At 36.0% G+C, this 17,445-nt stretch overlaps 1 protein-coding gene across 6 annotated transcripts; it reads right to left on the bottom strand.

The window, feature by feature from the left end:
* Positions 1–395: 395 nt before the first annotated feature.
* On the bottom strand, positions 396–17,436 carry sqor (sulfide quinone oxidoreductase). 6 transcript variants are annotated; one of them, XM_008411982.2, is made up of 13 exons: positions 17,350–17,436; positions 13,932–14,058; positions 13,669–13,771; positions 13,539–13,582; positions 12,684–12,897; positions 11,300–11,470; positions 11,164–11,217; positions 10,209–10,403; positions 9,901–10,110; positions 9,222–9,405; positions 3,035–3,102; positions 1,972–2,150; positions 396–1,120 (listed from the first exon to the last, which is right to left on the bottom strand). In XM_008411982.2, the coding sequence occupies exons 2-13, from the start codon at positions 13,985–13,987 to the stop codon at positions 1,063–1,065; spliced, it is 1,536 nt and encodes a 511-aa protein (XP_008410204.1). In that variant the 5' UTR covers positions 13,988–14,058; positions 17,350–17,436; the 3' UTR covers positions 396–1,062. The 6 variants fall into 6 exon arrangements, with proteins under 6 accessions (XP_008410204.1, XP_017160724.1, XP_017160723.1 ...); XM_017305235.1 differs by lacking the exon at positions 13,932–14,058; XM_017305234.1 differs by lacking the exons at positions 13,932–14,058; positions 17,350–17,436 and adding an exon at positions 13,864–13,913.
* Between the last annotated feature and the right edge of the window lie 9 nt (positions 17,437–17,445).

Raw genomic sequence — 17,445 nt, 5'->3', positions numbered from 1 at the left:
AACAGTTACTTGATTATGCTATAAAATTGCACTATATGCCTGGAATATACATAATAAAATACCCTTTAAAAAAAATTCTAGTCAAATCACACCATTGTTCTACAAGTGAACACAAAAACCCAAATAAATATTTTTCTATTCAATTTTTTTTTAAATAAAAAAAAATTGTTTAACACATTTAAAAAAACTCAGTTAAAAATGAGAAATCCTGGATCCTTTTTTTATATTACATCTGGCACAAAGAAAAAAACATTTTCACTCCCAGATAGCAACACATTTACACAGTAAAAGTTACAGCTTTATGTTATATTTTGATGAACATACTGCAGAGTAAACACATGTTTAACAACATATTAAAAGATTTATTTTTGTTTTAACACAAAAAAAAACTTCCATGGATTTGAAACCTTATTGTCGTTTTATTGATTTAGGAGCAATACATTTTTGTTAATTTAAATCATTTCTGTTTGAGTGGTCACAATGGTATTTAGAATAAAAATCTAAAATGTAAGATAAAACGTCCAAAACTGACGCATAAAATGTGTGAGAAAGCACTTATGGTAGTTCTCATGTTTATAGTGCAGCATTTTTAAGGTGAACTCCAATTGATAAATTGTACGCCTTGGTTTTTTGCTAAAGTGAGACAAAATAAATGCAGTCTGATCAAGTTAAAAGAACTAATATCAGCTACCAGGACAACACTTTTCACTAGCAACTTAGATCATACATACAAAGCTCTTAAATACTACCATCAACATTAAAGCTGTGGAGTTAAAGGCGTTTCTATGATGTATCATATGTGATTGTTCCAGAAACAGAATCATGCTCATCCTTGAACCAACGTCTCAGCAGAGCAGTTTCACTTTTCCCTTACCTCATCAAATGAAGCTAAAGAAGTGACTCTCATTAAAGTTTTTTTTTTTTGTTGCTACCACAAAACGGCCCCCCTTTTTTAAGCCAGTTGAGATGAATTTGTTTGCTATGATGTCACAGATAAGCATGTCTCCATCCTTTCAGGGGTTATGAAATAATGAACTGTATTCATTCAGTAGTTTCTTTGTTTTACTTCATTCCAAGATGGAGGAGCTTCCTGTATGGACCGGGTCCGCCCCACAGGCCCCTGAAAACAGAAATGAAAAGATTTGGTAGCAGCCAAGACGATAAAAAAAAAAGGATGTTACAATTGAGCATTTAATAGAGGGATTATTTGTTTGTAACCATGGCAACCTGACTGCAGAAAGAGACAGTCTGCCTTTAAACTGCCACCGGTTGCCGTGGTTACCTGCCCTCGTCTTGCTGTTTTAACATTAGCTAGATTGTTGTTGGGGAACTACAACTATTTACAACAGCGTGAAAAAGGAATCTTGCTACCAAATTGACATTAGTGAATAGGACACGTCGTAACGAGCCATTGTATGCAGGTGAGTGGATAAAGAAATGGCCCAAGCTTCAGTGGTCAGACATTACTTACTAGGAATGTTAAAGCAATTTTGTTCAGTGTCTAAATAAGACAAAGCGTCCATAGTGAGCAAGAAAGCTGCAATAGAATTTTCCTAAAACTATTAATTTTCTATAAAAAATTTAATTCATAAATGAAACACGATCATTTCTCCCTGTTTTGGTCACAACTGGCAGTCATTTTGACTGCAAGGATTTTTGCCCCGTTCTAGTAAAGTTTTTCCAGAATTTCACATACACTTGTGAAATCGATGCATCACGTCGTCACCTTCCTAAAATAATGACCTAATCATTCCATTTTAGGAAGGTGACGACATGAAAAATGAACAAGAAGCTGCATCAGAATAAACTAAACCATCAGAAATCAAAACTGATTTCATTAGCATAATTATAAATAGACTAAATCATTATAATAATATATTCCTGCTGTCTTTCTGCAGGTGGCATGTGCAGTACACTGGGTGAAGCTTGACTGATAATCCCTCTATTGGTGATTATTGATTGTATACATACCGGAGCAGCCCGTGCCAGTACAGGTGAGGCATCACATCGGCTTTCATGTAGTACATTAATCTCCGCTCCTTGGCCTGGTTGATTGGGAACGTTTCCAGCGGCTGCCCGTTGTAGTCAAACTCTGCCAGGACCACTGTGTTGTAGCTCGTCACCAGCGGACATGAAGTGTAGCCATCGTACTGCAAAGAACAAGACAACTTCTGTTTGAACCCAAAACAAAATGGGCGAATTCAAAATTTCAATGCAGTAAGGTCTGTCACGATTGCAAATTTTGATATGATAAATTGTCCCAGATCTTATTGAGATAAATGATAATATTGTTCTTCTGAGAATACCGGTAATGGTGTAATAATGCAAGAACACCTTCTCAAAGATCAACACATTTTTATTTTTAATGACAGTTTAGCACTGGAAATAGAAGATACTTTAAATATTTATAAAAAAAAGCCCCCCAGAAACATCAAATAAAATTAATTACAAAGTCTCTAATAAAAAATGTCCATCAAAAAAATCGCTACTTGAGACCAATGCACTAGATTGAAGACTTTTTGTTTTAATTTATCATGTGAATAACTGATTTATTGCTTATTTTGACAGGCCTAAATAGTTATTTTGCAGAGGAAATGCAGTTCTTAGAGCTCATAAAAGAGTGAATACAAACTCAGATGAACAAAAAGCAGATATTTTCAATACAAATCCAGCAGATTTATTTAAAGTTACCCACAATTAGGTGGACATATTTGCTTAAACATGCTGTAATTTTAACTAAAATTACAACAAAAAAATGCTGTTTGTGATATGTAAAAACTCATAATTACTTCAAAAATGTTATATCTTTCGTTTTATATTTTTCACCCACTGAAAGTCGCCATTTTCTCCATCTGTGGATCAGTTTTCTACAGAGTAAAATATAATGTTGGTGTAAATTTAGACAATGTCACACTGCGTTGCTGTTGGCTGCAATAAAAAAAAAAGTCAAAATAAAACAAATATTCCTCAAACTAATTGTGGATCCCTTTAAAGCAAAAACTAAAACTCGTAAGAGCTGATTAGCATCGCTTGCCTTCTTATCTGGCTTCTGTTTTTTCAGTAATTTGCTGATGGTTCTGTTCAGGATCGCAGACTGTGCAGCTAAAAAAAAAGAAAAACAAAGAAAGATTTAACTTGTTTTACAGGAATGAGTTAAAAATCCAGACACTTTCACCGTCCTGAAACATCTTTCACATTCAGGAGCTGCAGCCTGTCCCAGCATGCTCTGACCAAAACAAACACATCCTGCTAATCCTCGCGCCGACGGATGAATGTAGACGGTTACACCTTAAAAAGACAGTGACACTTTTTTGAAGCAGGATCTATTAAAATGTTGCCACTACTTAAAGTTTAATCACCTGACAACCTAATGATGTTTTCATCAGACTAAGAGGATTATATATCCTGGTATTCACCAACCGTAACGTTTTTCCTGATGTACTTCAGCCCAACATCAATCGATTCAGAGAACGAGGAAGTTCAAACCACATTTTCCACCAGACATAATGAGCAAAGATCCTATTACGGACTCAAACTCTGCTCCACTTTCCAACCATGCAGCCAGATAAAAGTTTTAATGGGAGCAGCAAAAGCAAATGAGGTGGATTAGCAGTGCCTGCTAACTGATGATGTCATCCAGGTAGGCCTGTCACAATAACAGACTTTGATGGATGATAAATTGTCCCAGAAGTTATAGTGATAAAATTAATGTTGTTGTTTTGAGGCCATTTTCAAGTAATATAATGGTAATGGCATAATAATACAAGAACACATTCTCAAAGAATGAACATAAGAAAAACAATAAATCATGAAAATGGTAATTATTAAGTTTGTTTTAATTTATCATGCCATTGACCGATTTATTGTGATATGCCTATAACATGTTTACTGTGAAATATAATCTCTCCTGCACGGAAATTCAGCTATTAGCATGTCATTATATTAAACTCTAATACAGCAACAGTCTTCAGTCAGAGGCCTCTTTAGATGTGTTGCAAGACTGACTGCTACTGGAGATCGTTCCTGCCCAAAGAGACTTTTTGAAGATGGTTGTATAGTCCAATGGAATATCTTCAATTGGACTACACAGACTCAAAAAAGACCATTTTAGATGCAGCCTTAGTTTTAAACATTACATTTTGATACTTGACAATAATGCAAATTTAACAAATTTAAAAAAAATTTAATGGAAGTAAATGCAATTAAAATGAAAACCAATACCAAGTAAGATGTAATAAACATTCTGGTGAGCAATAAAATAGACATTTAAAACAGGAAAACTCCCACTCATCATAGTCAGTGCAATTAAAAACATCAATACTCAACATTTTGAAGGTTAAAACCTGATAAAAACTTCAACATTTAAACTCCTTCTCCCTTCTGACTGAATAATAATACGTCCATAACTGAAGAAAACTGGCAAGATATCTGTCTGTCCAAGTGACTTTATCTTGAGTCTGCAAGATGCTAAATGAAGTCTCCAGAAGCCCTAAATTGTCAGCTCAGGACCCAAACCACTCTTTCTACTCCTGATATGAAAATGTATACCTCCGCCTTAAAAGTCTTACTGAAGAGAAAACAGACAGCAACCAGAAATTAAGAAATATTCCTCAGTTAGATGCGTCTAAACTTATTTATACACCAGAGTAGAAAATATTTGTTAGGCTTAAAAGCATTTCAGGAAAAGAATCTGATTAACAATGTAAAGCACGGTAGTGGAGGTGGCATGAGTTAGAGATGCTTTTCAATTCAAATTCAAAAATACTTCATAGATCTCAAAAGGAAATTAAATGTTGCTGTAACTCAATTAAACAAATTTTAAGAGTTATTGTAGATAGTGATGGGTAGGTAGAACATATCTGTAGCAGTCTGTATTGCAGCGATTTTTAATAAGCCTCTGACTAAAGACACTGTTTTTCTAAGAGAGTCTCATGGAGAGAATGATCATTGAGTAGAAAATATAAATTTTTGTTGCTTAAGTGGAATCTATTCACTTCCTTTTAATGAAAAACAAGACTATTTCTTAATAAATACCTGAAAACTGAATGGAAAATCCTAATTTTTTTTTTCACCTGAGCACCACCAATCTCTACTCCAGGATATAAATATACGCAAACAGTCCAGGGGAGATTAAGGGCTCGGGGTAATTAAGCTTCAGAGGATAAAAAAAACAAGAGTTTCACATTTGAACTGATTACATCATGAACTGATTCAGTGTCACTTTTATCTGACTGGCTGTGTAAACATGATGCAGAATCATTGTGAAATAATGAAATAAATATACAAAATCTGAAAATACAAGCTTGGAAAACCGCCAGCTAGCTCGCTCTCCGACCTCTGCAGCTCCGACTAAACTTATCACCACGTGCCAGCAGCTTGTTAAAATGTTTGACCCAGTCGCTGCTCTAAATGAGGCACACGGCAGGAAACGCTAACGCACACGCCACAACGTTCACGTTAAAGCTGAGGTTAAATCACAGGCTAAAGGAAACATTTTATTTTGAAGTGGATGCATAATTATGCTGCATATGAAGTTGATAAAAGAAATCATTTAAAAAGAAAACCTAAACTGTTATGTAATTTTTCTTGTTGTTGAGCGTTTCCTATAGTACAGTGACCTACATAACTGAAATATGTAACATGAAAACACACAAACACATCTGACTGAATAAGCAAGATAGTAGGTCCGGGAAAACAAACTTAATCCCACTTTTTTCTCCTTTGCTTTTGACTCAGTTTGAGAAGCTGATTTTAATTGATGTTATTTTTATGTCTGTTTTAAGAAATGCGAGAATTTTTCCTTATTTTGCAAGAGCATTTAAATTCACCCTATAAAGATAAAGGACAAAGATCTACGATCTGAACTGTCATAAACTACCTAATAATTACTGGCAAACCTAAACCCTGCATGTCATTTCCTAGCAGCAGGAAGACTTGGCAGAAATAGACGCAGCTAAACACTGAAACACTCCTTAAAGCTCGACTTATGATTAAATGTAGTTTGAAGATGACATTCATTATGCACATCCCTGTTTTTACCTGCCCTCGTCACATTGCCCTTTGCTACTTTAGTTCTCGGAGCTTAAAGTTTGATTAGCTTTGCAGTCACATGGCAACAATATTATAACTCACTAATCTTTATCTTAATTATCAAAAATACAACATGAATTATAACCTAATTACTGTTGTCCTTGTTTCAGATTGTAGCTATTTGAGTCCCAAATCGGACAATTATATAAATTACCATCATGTCTTTGGTTGGTTTTGTAAATCTAAGGTACAAATGAGCAATTGAACTTTGGTCTGGTGAAGTGAAATCTGGCGCGGTTCGAATGCATAAAGCAGACCAGATTCCGCTCCAAAAGCAGGAAGTGGACTACAACGCAGGGGGTTCTGGGTAAATACAGCCGAAACAAACACGAGAGACTAGCGCTGGCACCAAAAATCAGTTGTGGTTTTTTTTGTTTTGTTTTTTAAACACAGCCGCTAAAATGTGCCGCTACTCCAGTTTGATTACATTTTATGAAGAGAAAAGGTTGGGCTCATGTTTTCTTCTGAAGTTTTTGTCCCGATTCCTCCCGTAGTTCTTGTTGCAGCGCCACCACAGGCAAGGAGGTGAACAGGTTTTTCAAACACTTTGGATCATTTGGTACAGAACAGTGAGAAGGCGAACCGCACCAGCTGAAAATGAAACAAATGTTGCCACTTTGGTCCCAAATCGAAGTACTAGATGTGGAAACTCTCTAGTGCCGGCCTTGTGTTTAATTTCTCAGAGAGAAACCCAAGAGACCTGTTGTAACTCGGGAGGAGCTGCAGAGCTCCACAGCTCAGGTATAAAAATATTTAAACAGGACAACTATTAGTTGGGCCAGTCGCAATAAATCAATTAATCGCATGATAAATTAAAACAAACTCAATAATTTTCCTTTTGTGTGGTTTATAGTTTCTATTTCTACCAAAACTGGATGGCAAAAGTCTTCAGTTTGGTGTTTTGGTCTCAACTAGCTCTTTTTTGAAGGATAATTTTGTTTACAGAGACCTTCTGTTGTTTGTTTATTTATTTTGGATATTTAAAATGTCTTCCAGGTTCAGAGTTAAATAATCAAAAAAATGTAAAAGTTCATTCATCTTTGAAAATGTGTTCATGCATTATGATATTATTAGATCAAAGCATATTCATTTGTTAGGATGGCCCAGTCAAAGTCCTGCCCACATGAACTGTGGCAAAATCTCCATCCATAAAAACCCAATAAAGTTTAAGGTTGTAACGTTACAAAATTAGGAAAGATTTAGCAGGTAGGAATACTTTTATCATTCATTGCTTTCCGTAAATGTTCGACCTCAGCCGTGGAGGGAACAAAATAAAACAAAAACCCCTCCCAGACTTTCTGCGTCTGCCTTTAGGTAACCCTTTCCATTGTGATGCAACAGGATTCTCCTTTCAGCATAACAATGACTCAGCTAAAATCTAAACTGGATTGGGTTCAGGACATGCCGTTTTCACACTTGCACAAGCGTCCTTGAGACATTCCATACTTAATTCAGGCAGCCTGGATGTACGGTAACAAAAATGTCTGGTCCAGAAAACATGTAAAAACATCATTAAAAGGAGAATTTACTGCCAGTAAGACGTGAATGCATTTGTGACGTCAGAGTGACGACTGCTAAGCTCACAGAAAAATATCTGGCAGGAGATAAAGACATTAAGCCATTTCTCTCCGTCCTAAAATTCAAGGATCACAGCAGATAACCAAAGTCCAAACTGCATGTTGGTCATGTGGCTGCAGCCTTTTTTGTTTCACTTCCTCATGTGTAACAACTCTTGCACAATACAGAGCTTTTCTTTGTCTGTGCCATACTAGATCTGGTATCAGAAAACCAGACAGATATTTGTTGGATCTATATGAGACCTGACAAATCCATCCAAACCCTGGATGCCATTTTTAATGCCTACTTAAAGACCGGTCAGTACTGTCAGTCCTAAAGGTGACCTATTATGCTTCTTTGTCTATGGGTTTTACAAAACATAATTTTAACTTTTTTTTTTTTTTTTTCAGACACTGCAAAAACACAAAATCTTACCAAGTATTTTTGGTCTAGTTTCTAGCGCAAATATCTCAGCAAACTTGAAATACAACTAACTTTTTAGCTTTTTAGCTACATGTTGCATAGGCAGATGAATTAATTGAAAGTGAAAATGGTTGAAAACAGATGCATCTTTGAAAAGCAGAAGTAGAGCCTCCAACACAACCAACAAGAATGCAGCAAGTGGTTTCTGGATGGTAAGTCAACAGCAGCCACTGTACAGAGTGGTAAAACCAGCTGACCAAGCCTACTAGAGTTGCACTGGGGTTGCTAGGTGACAGGTAGAACTCTGCTAGGGTTGCTAGGTAACGACACAATGGCCGTCAAATATCTAACTTATTGCTAGGAAAAAGAAAAAAAAAACATCTGGATGTTTCTTTCAGCGCCTGAGCTGTTTTTAGAAGCAGTAGAAACCCTTCAAGATTTTTCAAGCCAAACAACATTCTATATTTAGTCAAAACAAACAAACAAACTCAACGTTAAGCTTGGCTTCCCGAATAAGGGGTTTAGTTATTATTTTACCTGATGGAGTCCGTAAGAGAGATGGGATAAATTACTCAAACCCAATTAAAGGTCTTCATGCTTACATAAAGGATTGCATCCTTAAATGCTTATTGCATTTCTTCATACAAGCGTTAATTATTCTGTCCTAAACATTCATTAAAATGTTTCACAAGAAACCCGACAATAAAAATGTAAGTTTTTAATGAATTTTCCGTTTAAAAGGAGATATCAGTAAAAAGAACCACATCATGTTTACAATGAATGTGTAAAGAGATAAAGATAAACAGATTCACTTTACTGCGTCACACTGCCTTGATATTAAAGTCTTTATATCAACTAGATTACAACTGTGACAGAAAATCTGACCTAACCTGACAGTCTGGGTTCACCTGATTTTTTTGTATAAAATGTAAGATAATTATGTCCAGAGATAAGGATGACTGAATGTCAAAAAGTCCCTGTATTTTTAAACTTTCGTAGGCTTGGTTTATATCTTTATGACGTTGTGTAAACCATACAGATTTTAGAGATAAAGCATCTTAAGTACAAAATAAACAAATTGCTCACAGACAATACAGTTATTAATTGGATTACAGCAGTTTCCTGGAGTGTTTAAACTAATAATCGCTTACCGACAGCGGCTCCAGTTTTGGCAGTAGGGAGGTTGGTGCAATCTCCAATCCCAAAAACATTTGGATATTTGTTGTGTTGGAGCGTTTCTTTGTTTAAATCCAGCCAGCCGTTCTCATCAGCGAGCGGACTGTCTTTAACCACCAGGCTGGGTCCCATTGGTGGAGTAACGTGAAGCATTTCGTACTAATTCAGAAAACAGAGGAGTTTAACATCAAATTATCAAGATAAGTTTAAAAGAACTTTATTTAAAGGTGACCCATTACGTTTCCCTCAACAGGTTAGGTCAAAACAAAATCAAAATCAATACATTTAACAAAATGAGAGTTTTGCCTCTTTTGCGTCCCTGTCAGAATGAGCTGTTTTAGGGCTTCTGTCCCTGAGCTTCGGTTGCTAGGTGACGGGCTGGGCTCAGCTGGGGTTGCTAGGTAACAGGCTGGTGATTTGTTACATTACATTCCAAATGTTTTTGAAATGGCTGATTTTACAGACACCACAAAACATTAACTTAATGTCAAAACATCTGGATGTGTTTTTTTTTTAAGCGCTTGGACTGTTTTTAGAAGCAGCAGAGACTGAAATGGAAGTATGAAAATATGAAAAAAGGTGAATTTTGCACAATAGGTCACCTTTAAAGGAGAATTGGAAACAATGGACAATGGAAAATATAAAGGCAGTTACCTCAAACACTTTGATCTCTCCTGGTTTGTCGAGGTTTTCAAACACAGCTTCCTGTTTGTCTGGCCGCACTTCGATCAGATTTTGTCGGAGGTTTACTTGTAGGTTGCGGCTTTTAACGATGTCCCACAACGTGTCGGCGTATTTCTTGATCCCAAAGAGCACAGGAAGAGATGTGTTGTATATCACATTGGCCTTTGCCCTTTTTCCTGTCTTAAATACATAAAAATAAAAAATGTCCTTATAAAATTCAGAACAACACATTTAAACTCTTTTAAATGCATTATCTTTTGATCCAAAAAACTAAGCACCTTTCTCAGGTAAGCATCCGATAAGTACATGATCTTCTGTGGCGCTCCGGCGCATTTCACAGGTGTGTTTGGGAAGGTGAACACAGCGTTGCCCTCTTTGAAGTTCTGCAGAGCCTTCCAGGTTTTCTCCACAGTTTGGATAGAGTAGTTTGATCCAATCTTTGGATGCTCAAACGCCTCTGGCAAGCCTTTAATCTACATTTAAAAGAATATAAATTACCTCTTTGCAATTTGTACCATAATTTTGTACTCTTGTGTTTAATACCTCCATTTTGTACCTATAAGCAAACCATTTCAGACCCAACAGTCAGACCCCAATGACTGTTTTGTTAAGGAAGCAGATATCACACTTTCTTTCCACTCAAATTTCCATTAATGTACTCAAATACAGCACTCTGAACAGCCAGCTTTTTTTATTGACTGGTTAAAATCCATGCTGGAGGCCAGTGATTGTCAAGACCATAATAAAACATTTCTGTCTTAAATGTCCTGTTTTTTAAATAAAGATTATTTAATTTTCTGACAATTCTTTATTAGTGTAAGTCAATAAACAAATGTCAGCTGAATTGGTGTAATAAATAAACTTTTTTTATGATTTCCTGATTTTTCTTTTAGGAGTTAGATATTTTAATAAATAAATACTTTTATAAAAATGCTCAAATCTCTCACTTAATTGACTGAGCTATATGTAATTTCCCATTGCCACTGAATATTGTTATGAACCTGGTTTGGGCTAGTTAAATTTTATGAAGTGCCTAAGATTATGACCTCTGATCAAACCATAAAATGAAATACAACTTCCTGTTGCCTCTTCATATCAGGAAAAGTCAGGCATAAAACCGCCACAACAGCACAAGCTGAAACTGGTGAAGTAATGAAATGACCAGCACTTTATGCAATTACATTTACGCAGAATGTAAAAGGAGAAACAAATAGGTGCAGAAAGCATTACTACCTTTTCATAATGGAGCTGTAAGCCAAGAGCCACTATCAAATATTCATAGGAGATCTGTAGAGGAGAAAAGAATCACGTCAGACTCATGTTTTATACCACTAATCTTTCACGTCATAGTCTAGAAGAATTTAATCACCTCAGTCCCGTCATCAACAAGGACAGTGTTTTTGTCTGGGTGTATTTCCTGAACCTTGGATTTCACCCACTTCACACCCGACGGCATAACACTGGCAGTGGGCCGAGCCGATGAGGCGGCTGTTTTAGCTCCAGCCCCCACGAGCGTCCATATCGGCTGATAGTAATGCACCTGAGAGAAGCAAAAGAAAAGTTAGATAACAAGTCTGAAAAGTGATTTGGAAACTTTTCATGCTGCAAAAACACAAAATGTTACCAAAAATTTTGGTCTAGTTTCTAGTGCAAATATCTTAGTACTCTGGAAATTAGACAAAACTGACTCATAAGTAACTTTTCAGCTAGAAATATGTTTTTGTTTTCATACCAATGAAAGTACACGTTCTATTGGCAGGTTTTCACTTATAAAAGACATTTTTCCAACATATTAAGTGAAATAATCTGCCAACTGAACTAGGACCTTTTCATCAATATTAAGGAATTATTGACTTAAAATAAGCTCCTATATCTTGCTGAAAAGTTACTTTTAATTAGTATACTTCAAATAAGTCAAAACTAAGACATTTTCTTAATAAACTAGAGCAAAAATAATTGGTAAGAGTTTGTGTTTTTGCAGTACAGTTATTATTAGGGCTGTACCGATTGCAGTTTTTTGGCCGATCACTGATTACCGATGTCTAAAAAAATCCCGACTTGCCGATTCTGGTTTTAGTAACTACAGATTATTTTTGTCTGAAATGTTGGGCTAATTGAGACCTGGCCTTGTCAAAATAAGCAATAAATCAATTGTGCTTAAGTAATCAAACACACTCACCAATTTCCATTTGCATAACTTATTGTTTTTCTCTTTTTCTACCAAAAACTGGATGACAAAAGTCTCCAGTCTGGTGCTATGGGCTCAACTTGCCCTTTTCTTTGAAGGACAATTTTGTTTATAGAGACTCTATAATTCATTTTGTTTGTTGTTTCTGTTGTTTTGTTTATTTGTTTAGGATATTTGAAATGCCTTCCAGTTCCAGTGTTAAATGCTCATTAGAATTTAAAGTTTATTAATCCCTGAGAATGCAACCTTGCAATATTATGCTATTACCATTATATTACTTGAAAATGGTCTCAAAACAACAATATCGTATATTGCAATAACTTGTGGGACAATTTATCGTTAGGCAAAATTTGCTATCCTGACAGGCCTATTTCAGACCAAATAACTTGATTGAAGACTTTAAGTTTTTGGTAGAAAGGAGAAAAATCTGCAAATGCAAATTGCCATGGTAGGTCAGATCGGGTTCACATGTAAGTATGGGCTGATCAATGATCGCCCAAAATTAAGGAAATCGGCTGGTTTTATCGGTGCACCCCAATGCATGCGATTACTGTTGTATCCTTGCCTCGGATGGCTCCACGACAGCCACATTGTCGGCTCCGAGCATTCTCTTCATCCGTGCACTCATGCAAATGCCCCCACTTCCTCCTCCGAGGACCAGCATCTTGTAGTGCTGCTTAGCAGACGCCCGGCTACTGGTGTGGAGATGAGAGATAGCGACGCCCGTGGAGTGGCACAGCCTCAAACGAAGCAGCGAAGAAGCCATTCTGATCCTGGTCCTCTGGGGACAAATCGTTTCTGCTCAGCAACAATTTCACCAAGGCTTCAAAACTCATTAAATCTTGCAACAATCTGCACTTCCTGTTTTGCTGCTGCTGCATGAAGGATTTGACAGTGGCAACTTGTTTGTTTGTTTTTTAAGTGGCAGAAACAGAGAATTAGGTAACTTCTTTACATTGTTTTTTTTTTGGAGATTAAACAAATGCTTGTTCTGCTGCAGAGTCATATAACAGCTATAAGCCCAAAAGTTTGATTGTGGCTTTAAAAAACCACAGACATTGTAACATACGGGTGAACCACAGTAACCTTTGCAAAAGCATAGAGAATGTGCAAAACTCACAATATGTTACAGCAGAGGGTCTTTTTTTTTTTTGCTGTGAGGTGAACCTAGCAATTAAAATTGATTTCTCTGTTTAACTTAAATTTAATACCGAGTAAACGCAAAGATCCTTGTACAGCAGAGCCAGACAAGCAGCAGAAGTAAACATTGGCTTTATCAGGGTACAGTAGGAGAGAGCGGTCCGGACTGACCTCAATCTAGGTGCATTTTGCATAGTCGACTGTCCTCCTAGCAATCATTCCTGCACATAAACAAACCGATTGACATTATGTTCGGTTGTAGAAAAAAGACCTGACTTACCTTGAAGACCAGGAATTGTTAACCGCCTGTTTTTGCCGCCAATTCTGGCAAAAAAGAAGAAGAAAACTTAAATGGACGATTAAATTCTTCCTGTTTACTCCTCGTTAGAAAAACAGCGGAATAACTGCACCTTAAGAGTCCGACGCGGTATGAGCCTGGCAGATCCAGCCCCTCGCGCAAAGGACAGAGCCAGCATCCAATCAGAATGCACCCCCAGGACATTTGTCCCGCCTCTTTGGGCGTTGGCCAATCATAAAGTAGCAACCGAAACAGTAAAATGTTAAACAATTAGCTTACATTTTATAAACAGTGAAACACATTTTACCTTCGCAACGATGTGAAAAATGTAAGGCACATCATTTCCGTTACAAGTGGTGCGGATAACTTCTGTACCTGGAAATGTGACAGTTATTTTGTGCTACGTAACTTTGAAACTGTCCTGAGGGCATTTCTAAGTGGGCGGGTTTGGGTCGGTGTCAGCACGTAGACGGTGCCCATCCGTAGACATGTGGTTATGCACCTGAGGCAGAAGAGTAGGTAATGTGTACAGTACACACCCATATTTGTCGCTGTTTTTTTTCTACGAGTGCAAGGGGAACAAGCACTGGAATGCAGCAGAGCTTTTCTAACTGTATTCACTATAAATGGAAACAGACAAGTTATTTGTTTCTGCAAAATTATAATGAATTCAGAGGCCACAACAGGATTTCATTTAGGACAATTCAAAATGCAAAACATTTAACTCTGTTAATTTTGATGAATGTGGCTTACAGAGTACCCAAAAATTTTATTCTAGTAAGAGTAGCACTACTTTACCATATTTTACTCAAGTAAAAGCAAAAAGTACAGCATAGTAAAAATACTCCTAAAAGTAAATTTTATTTTTTTAAAAAAGTTTGACAGCCAGCTGATAGCTCATTATCTCATTTGCAAGCATGGAGCTGGTTGTTCAGAGTCCTGAATCAAAATGGGATGGAAAGTTAAGTGGAAGGAAAAAATGTGACATTAATAGCCAAAAGTATTTTTAGTTTTTCTAATTTTAAGAGAAACTAATTTTCATTAGCTCCAATATTCATATATATTCAATGATCATATTTATCTAAATTAATAGAAATAAATGCTTAAAAGATTTAAACCTCTGTACAGGGCCGGATTTAGAAGAATGTGGGCCTTGGGCTCCATATTGTTCCCAAAAATTACCACAACAAATACTTGAGTGTTGTTTCTATTCATAAAAATCCCAAAATGTTAATATAATTTGTCTCACATACAAAGCAAAACATACATTCATTAAAAAAAATTAAAAGTATTTTGGGGCCCCCAAAAAATGGTGCCCTGTGCTTCTGCCCTTTCTAAAATCTGGCCTAACCTATATATCTAGACTTTTTTAATTTTATGACTTAAATAATTGTTCAGTTATATTCCAAATATTTGTAAATATTTGCACAACTGCATATTTGTCTACCTTTAAAATTTAAATCTCCTCAAGGTTTGCAGGGGACCTCAGAGGTTGCCTACATAAAATCTTGTTAAATCTAAAACTGTCTCAAATTTCTACTGGAAAGCATAAAAATAAAGTTTATGCAATACTGTGTGTCCCTATTTTGAATTAAAGCGGTTACAATCAATAAATAAGCTGATTTAAATGATTTAACAATTCATTTGCATTGCTTTTAATTCAAAAACATAAACCTAATCCATTATTTTAGGTAAGATAGCTTTAACTCGTTCATTAGCAGAGTGACTTTATGAAATACAAGCTGAAAGAAGTGCAAACAAACCTTTGTAAATATGGATTTTGAATTCCTGGATTTCAGGGATTATTATCTTTATTTTTTTCCTGCTTGGAGATTGATAAATTAGAATTCTTTTAGTAGAAATGAAACACAATTAAACCATGTTCTTTTGTTTTTCAGGACAAACACACTGTACTGCTGTACAGTTCAGTTCTGCTGTACAGTTCAGTTCAGCAGTGGAAATGTGTGCCATGTTGGCTGTACTTGGATAAGAAAATGTTTGCTGAGGTTGTAGTGGCTATAAACAGTTTGAGAGCTACTGTACTGAAGCATTTGTAGCAACTGAAAGGTCACAATCTGAGACACCTGCTGGAACACATAACCACAACACAAAATCTCTTCATCACCATGACTCAGCTTATCTCCACTCCTCATACTGGTTTTACTGGTCCCTTTATCATTCATAGAAACAGCCTCCATTCTGTTATGTATATACAAATAGATCTGCAGTGTCTATTTGCCTTTTGGCCATACAGAAGTAGTAGTTCATTTCCCTCAGTTTCCATCTTTACTCAACTTGGTTGATTTAACACTCTGGACTCTACAAATATATGGACTTCTGTTCCACTAACGCTGAATGAATAAACAAGCTTTAGAGCAGTAATATCTTTCTAAAAACTAGCTAACCTAGCTTAGCTTAAAAAAATAACAAAATTAGAACTCCCTAAAACATTATTTTAAATTTTGTTTTACATAAGGCTGACAAAATATCATGACATACAAGCATTTCATATTGGTCAATATCGTCAATTATTGATTAGTTTTTTGTTTTTTTTAATATCTGAAATACAGCCAAACTGGTGTATTAGTTCCTGTTTTATCCAGTTTTCACTTCACGCTGTCTTTTTATTTTTAAGGAGCTATATGAGACATTGGAAGCGAAATCTTAAACTGCTGCTGCGCAAGTTACTCAGCAGGTTGTTGCTAGGTAACCAAAGAATGCGTGGGTTGCTAGGTAACCAAAATGTTACCTAGCACCATGGATTTCTTTTTTTTTTTTTTGTTTTAGCATTAACTCGCAAAAGTATTGCGCAATAATTTATTGATTAGATTATGCAGCATAAATGAATACTTTCCTCTATATTATAAGGTTTTGGCTTTTCCATGTTTGTTAATATCTCATTGGTGAATGAAGTTTTACAGGAAGAAGAAAGAAAGAAAAAAAAGGAGAGAAAGAAGAATTATTTTTGAGTTATTTTCATGGGGTAATAAAATCATCTGACAGTTTAGATCGTGTCTTTTTGTGTTTGTAACCTGAATGGCTAATAAAGGTTATTTTCATGTGCAATACCATTCCAACCTTACAAAAACAAACATGAACACGCATTAATAGATCGATTTTCAATCAGTTTTTTTGCACCAGAAAAAATTTATAAATACGTTTTCACTGAGGCTCTTTGTATAAGTACGCTATTTTAAATTTATATCTGTTGTACATAAAATACACACAACACAACAAAAGAAAAAGAAAAAATAGCGGGCCACGTACTTGAAGCTGATTTTGACCTTCGGTGCAAAAAGTTTGGAAACCATTGGAGCAATGCATTTATCCTCCCTGCATTAATAAGTAGTATTTTACCTACACACCACGAGAGGGCGCTAGAATCATGCAAATCAAACCTACTATAAAGAATAAAGAAGGAAAACAAAGTAAAAAGATTAACATAATTACTTAATTTCACCTCCAGATATTTAATAAACAGGTTTATTTAAATAATTTAGATGTAACATTAAATAAGACCAGATGGTTTTTTTATTTGTTTTTTTTATTTTTGTTTCTAAAGTACAAAAAAAAGACATTAGGAGTAATTAATTCGCAGTGCATTGTTAAAATCAGAGATAATCTGTTTATTGTCTTGATAAAGCTCCTGCCTCTCTGCTGACTCCTCTCTGGTTTCTCCTCAGATTATGAGTCTCAGAGGAGCGGGACGGATTTTCTGCCTGCACCATTTTTTTCTCCCTCTCCCCCCAGCAGCCCACACTTTTCCTCTCCGCTTCTGCTGCCTACTACTCACCTCAGCTCTGCAGCATCTTCACATGAGTCCAGTCGAGCCGGTTCTGGTTCTGGTGGGGAACATCATGATTCGAGCGGCGCCTAATTTACTGTGAGG

Source organism: Poecilia reticulata, linkage group LG6 (genome assembly GCF_000633615.1).
Source record: "Poecilia reticulata strain Guanapo linkage group LG6, Guppy_female_1.0+MT, whole genome shotgun sequence".
NCBI classification, from domain to species: Eukaryota; Metazoa; Chordata; class Actinopteri; order Cyprinodontiformes; family Poeciliidae; genus Poecilia; species Poecilia reticulata.
Note: the sequence above shows the minus strand (reverse complement) of the source record. Positions and strands in the feature narration are given on the sequence as shown.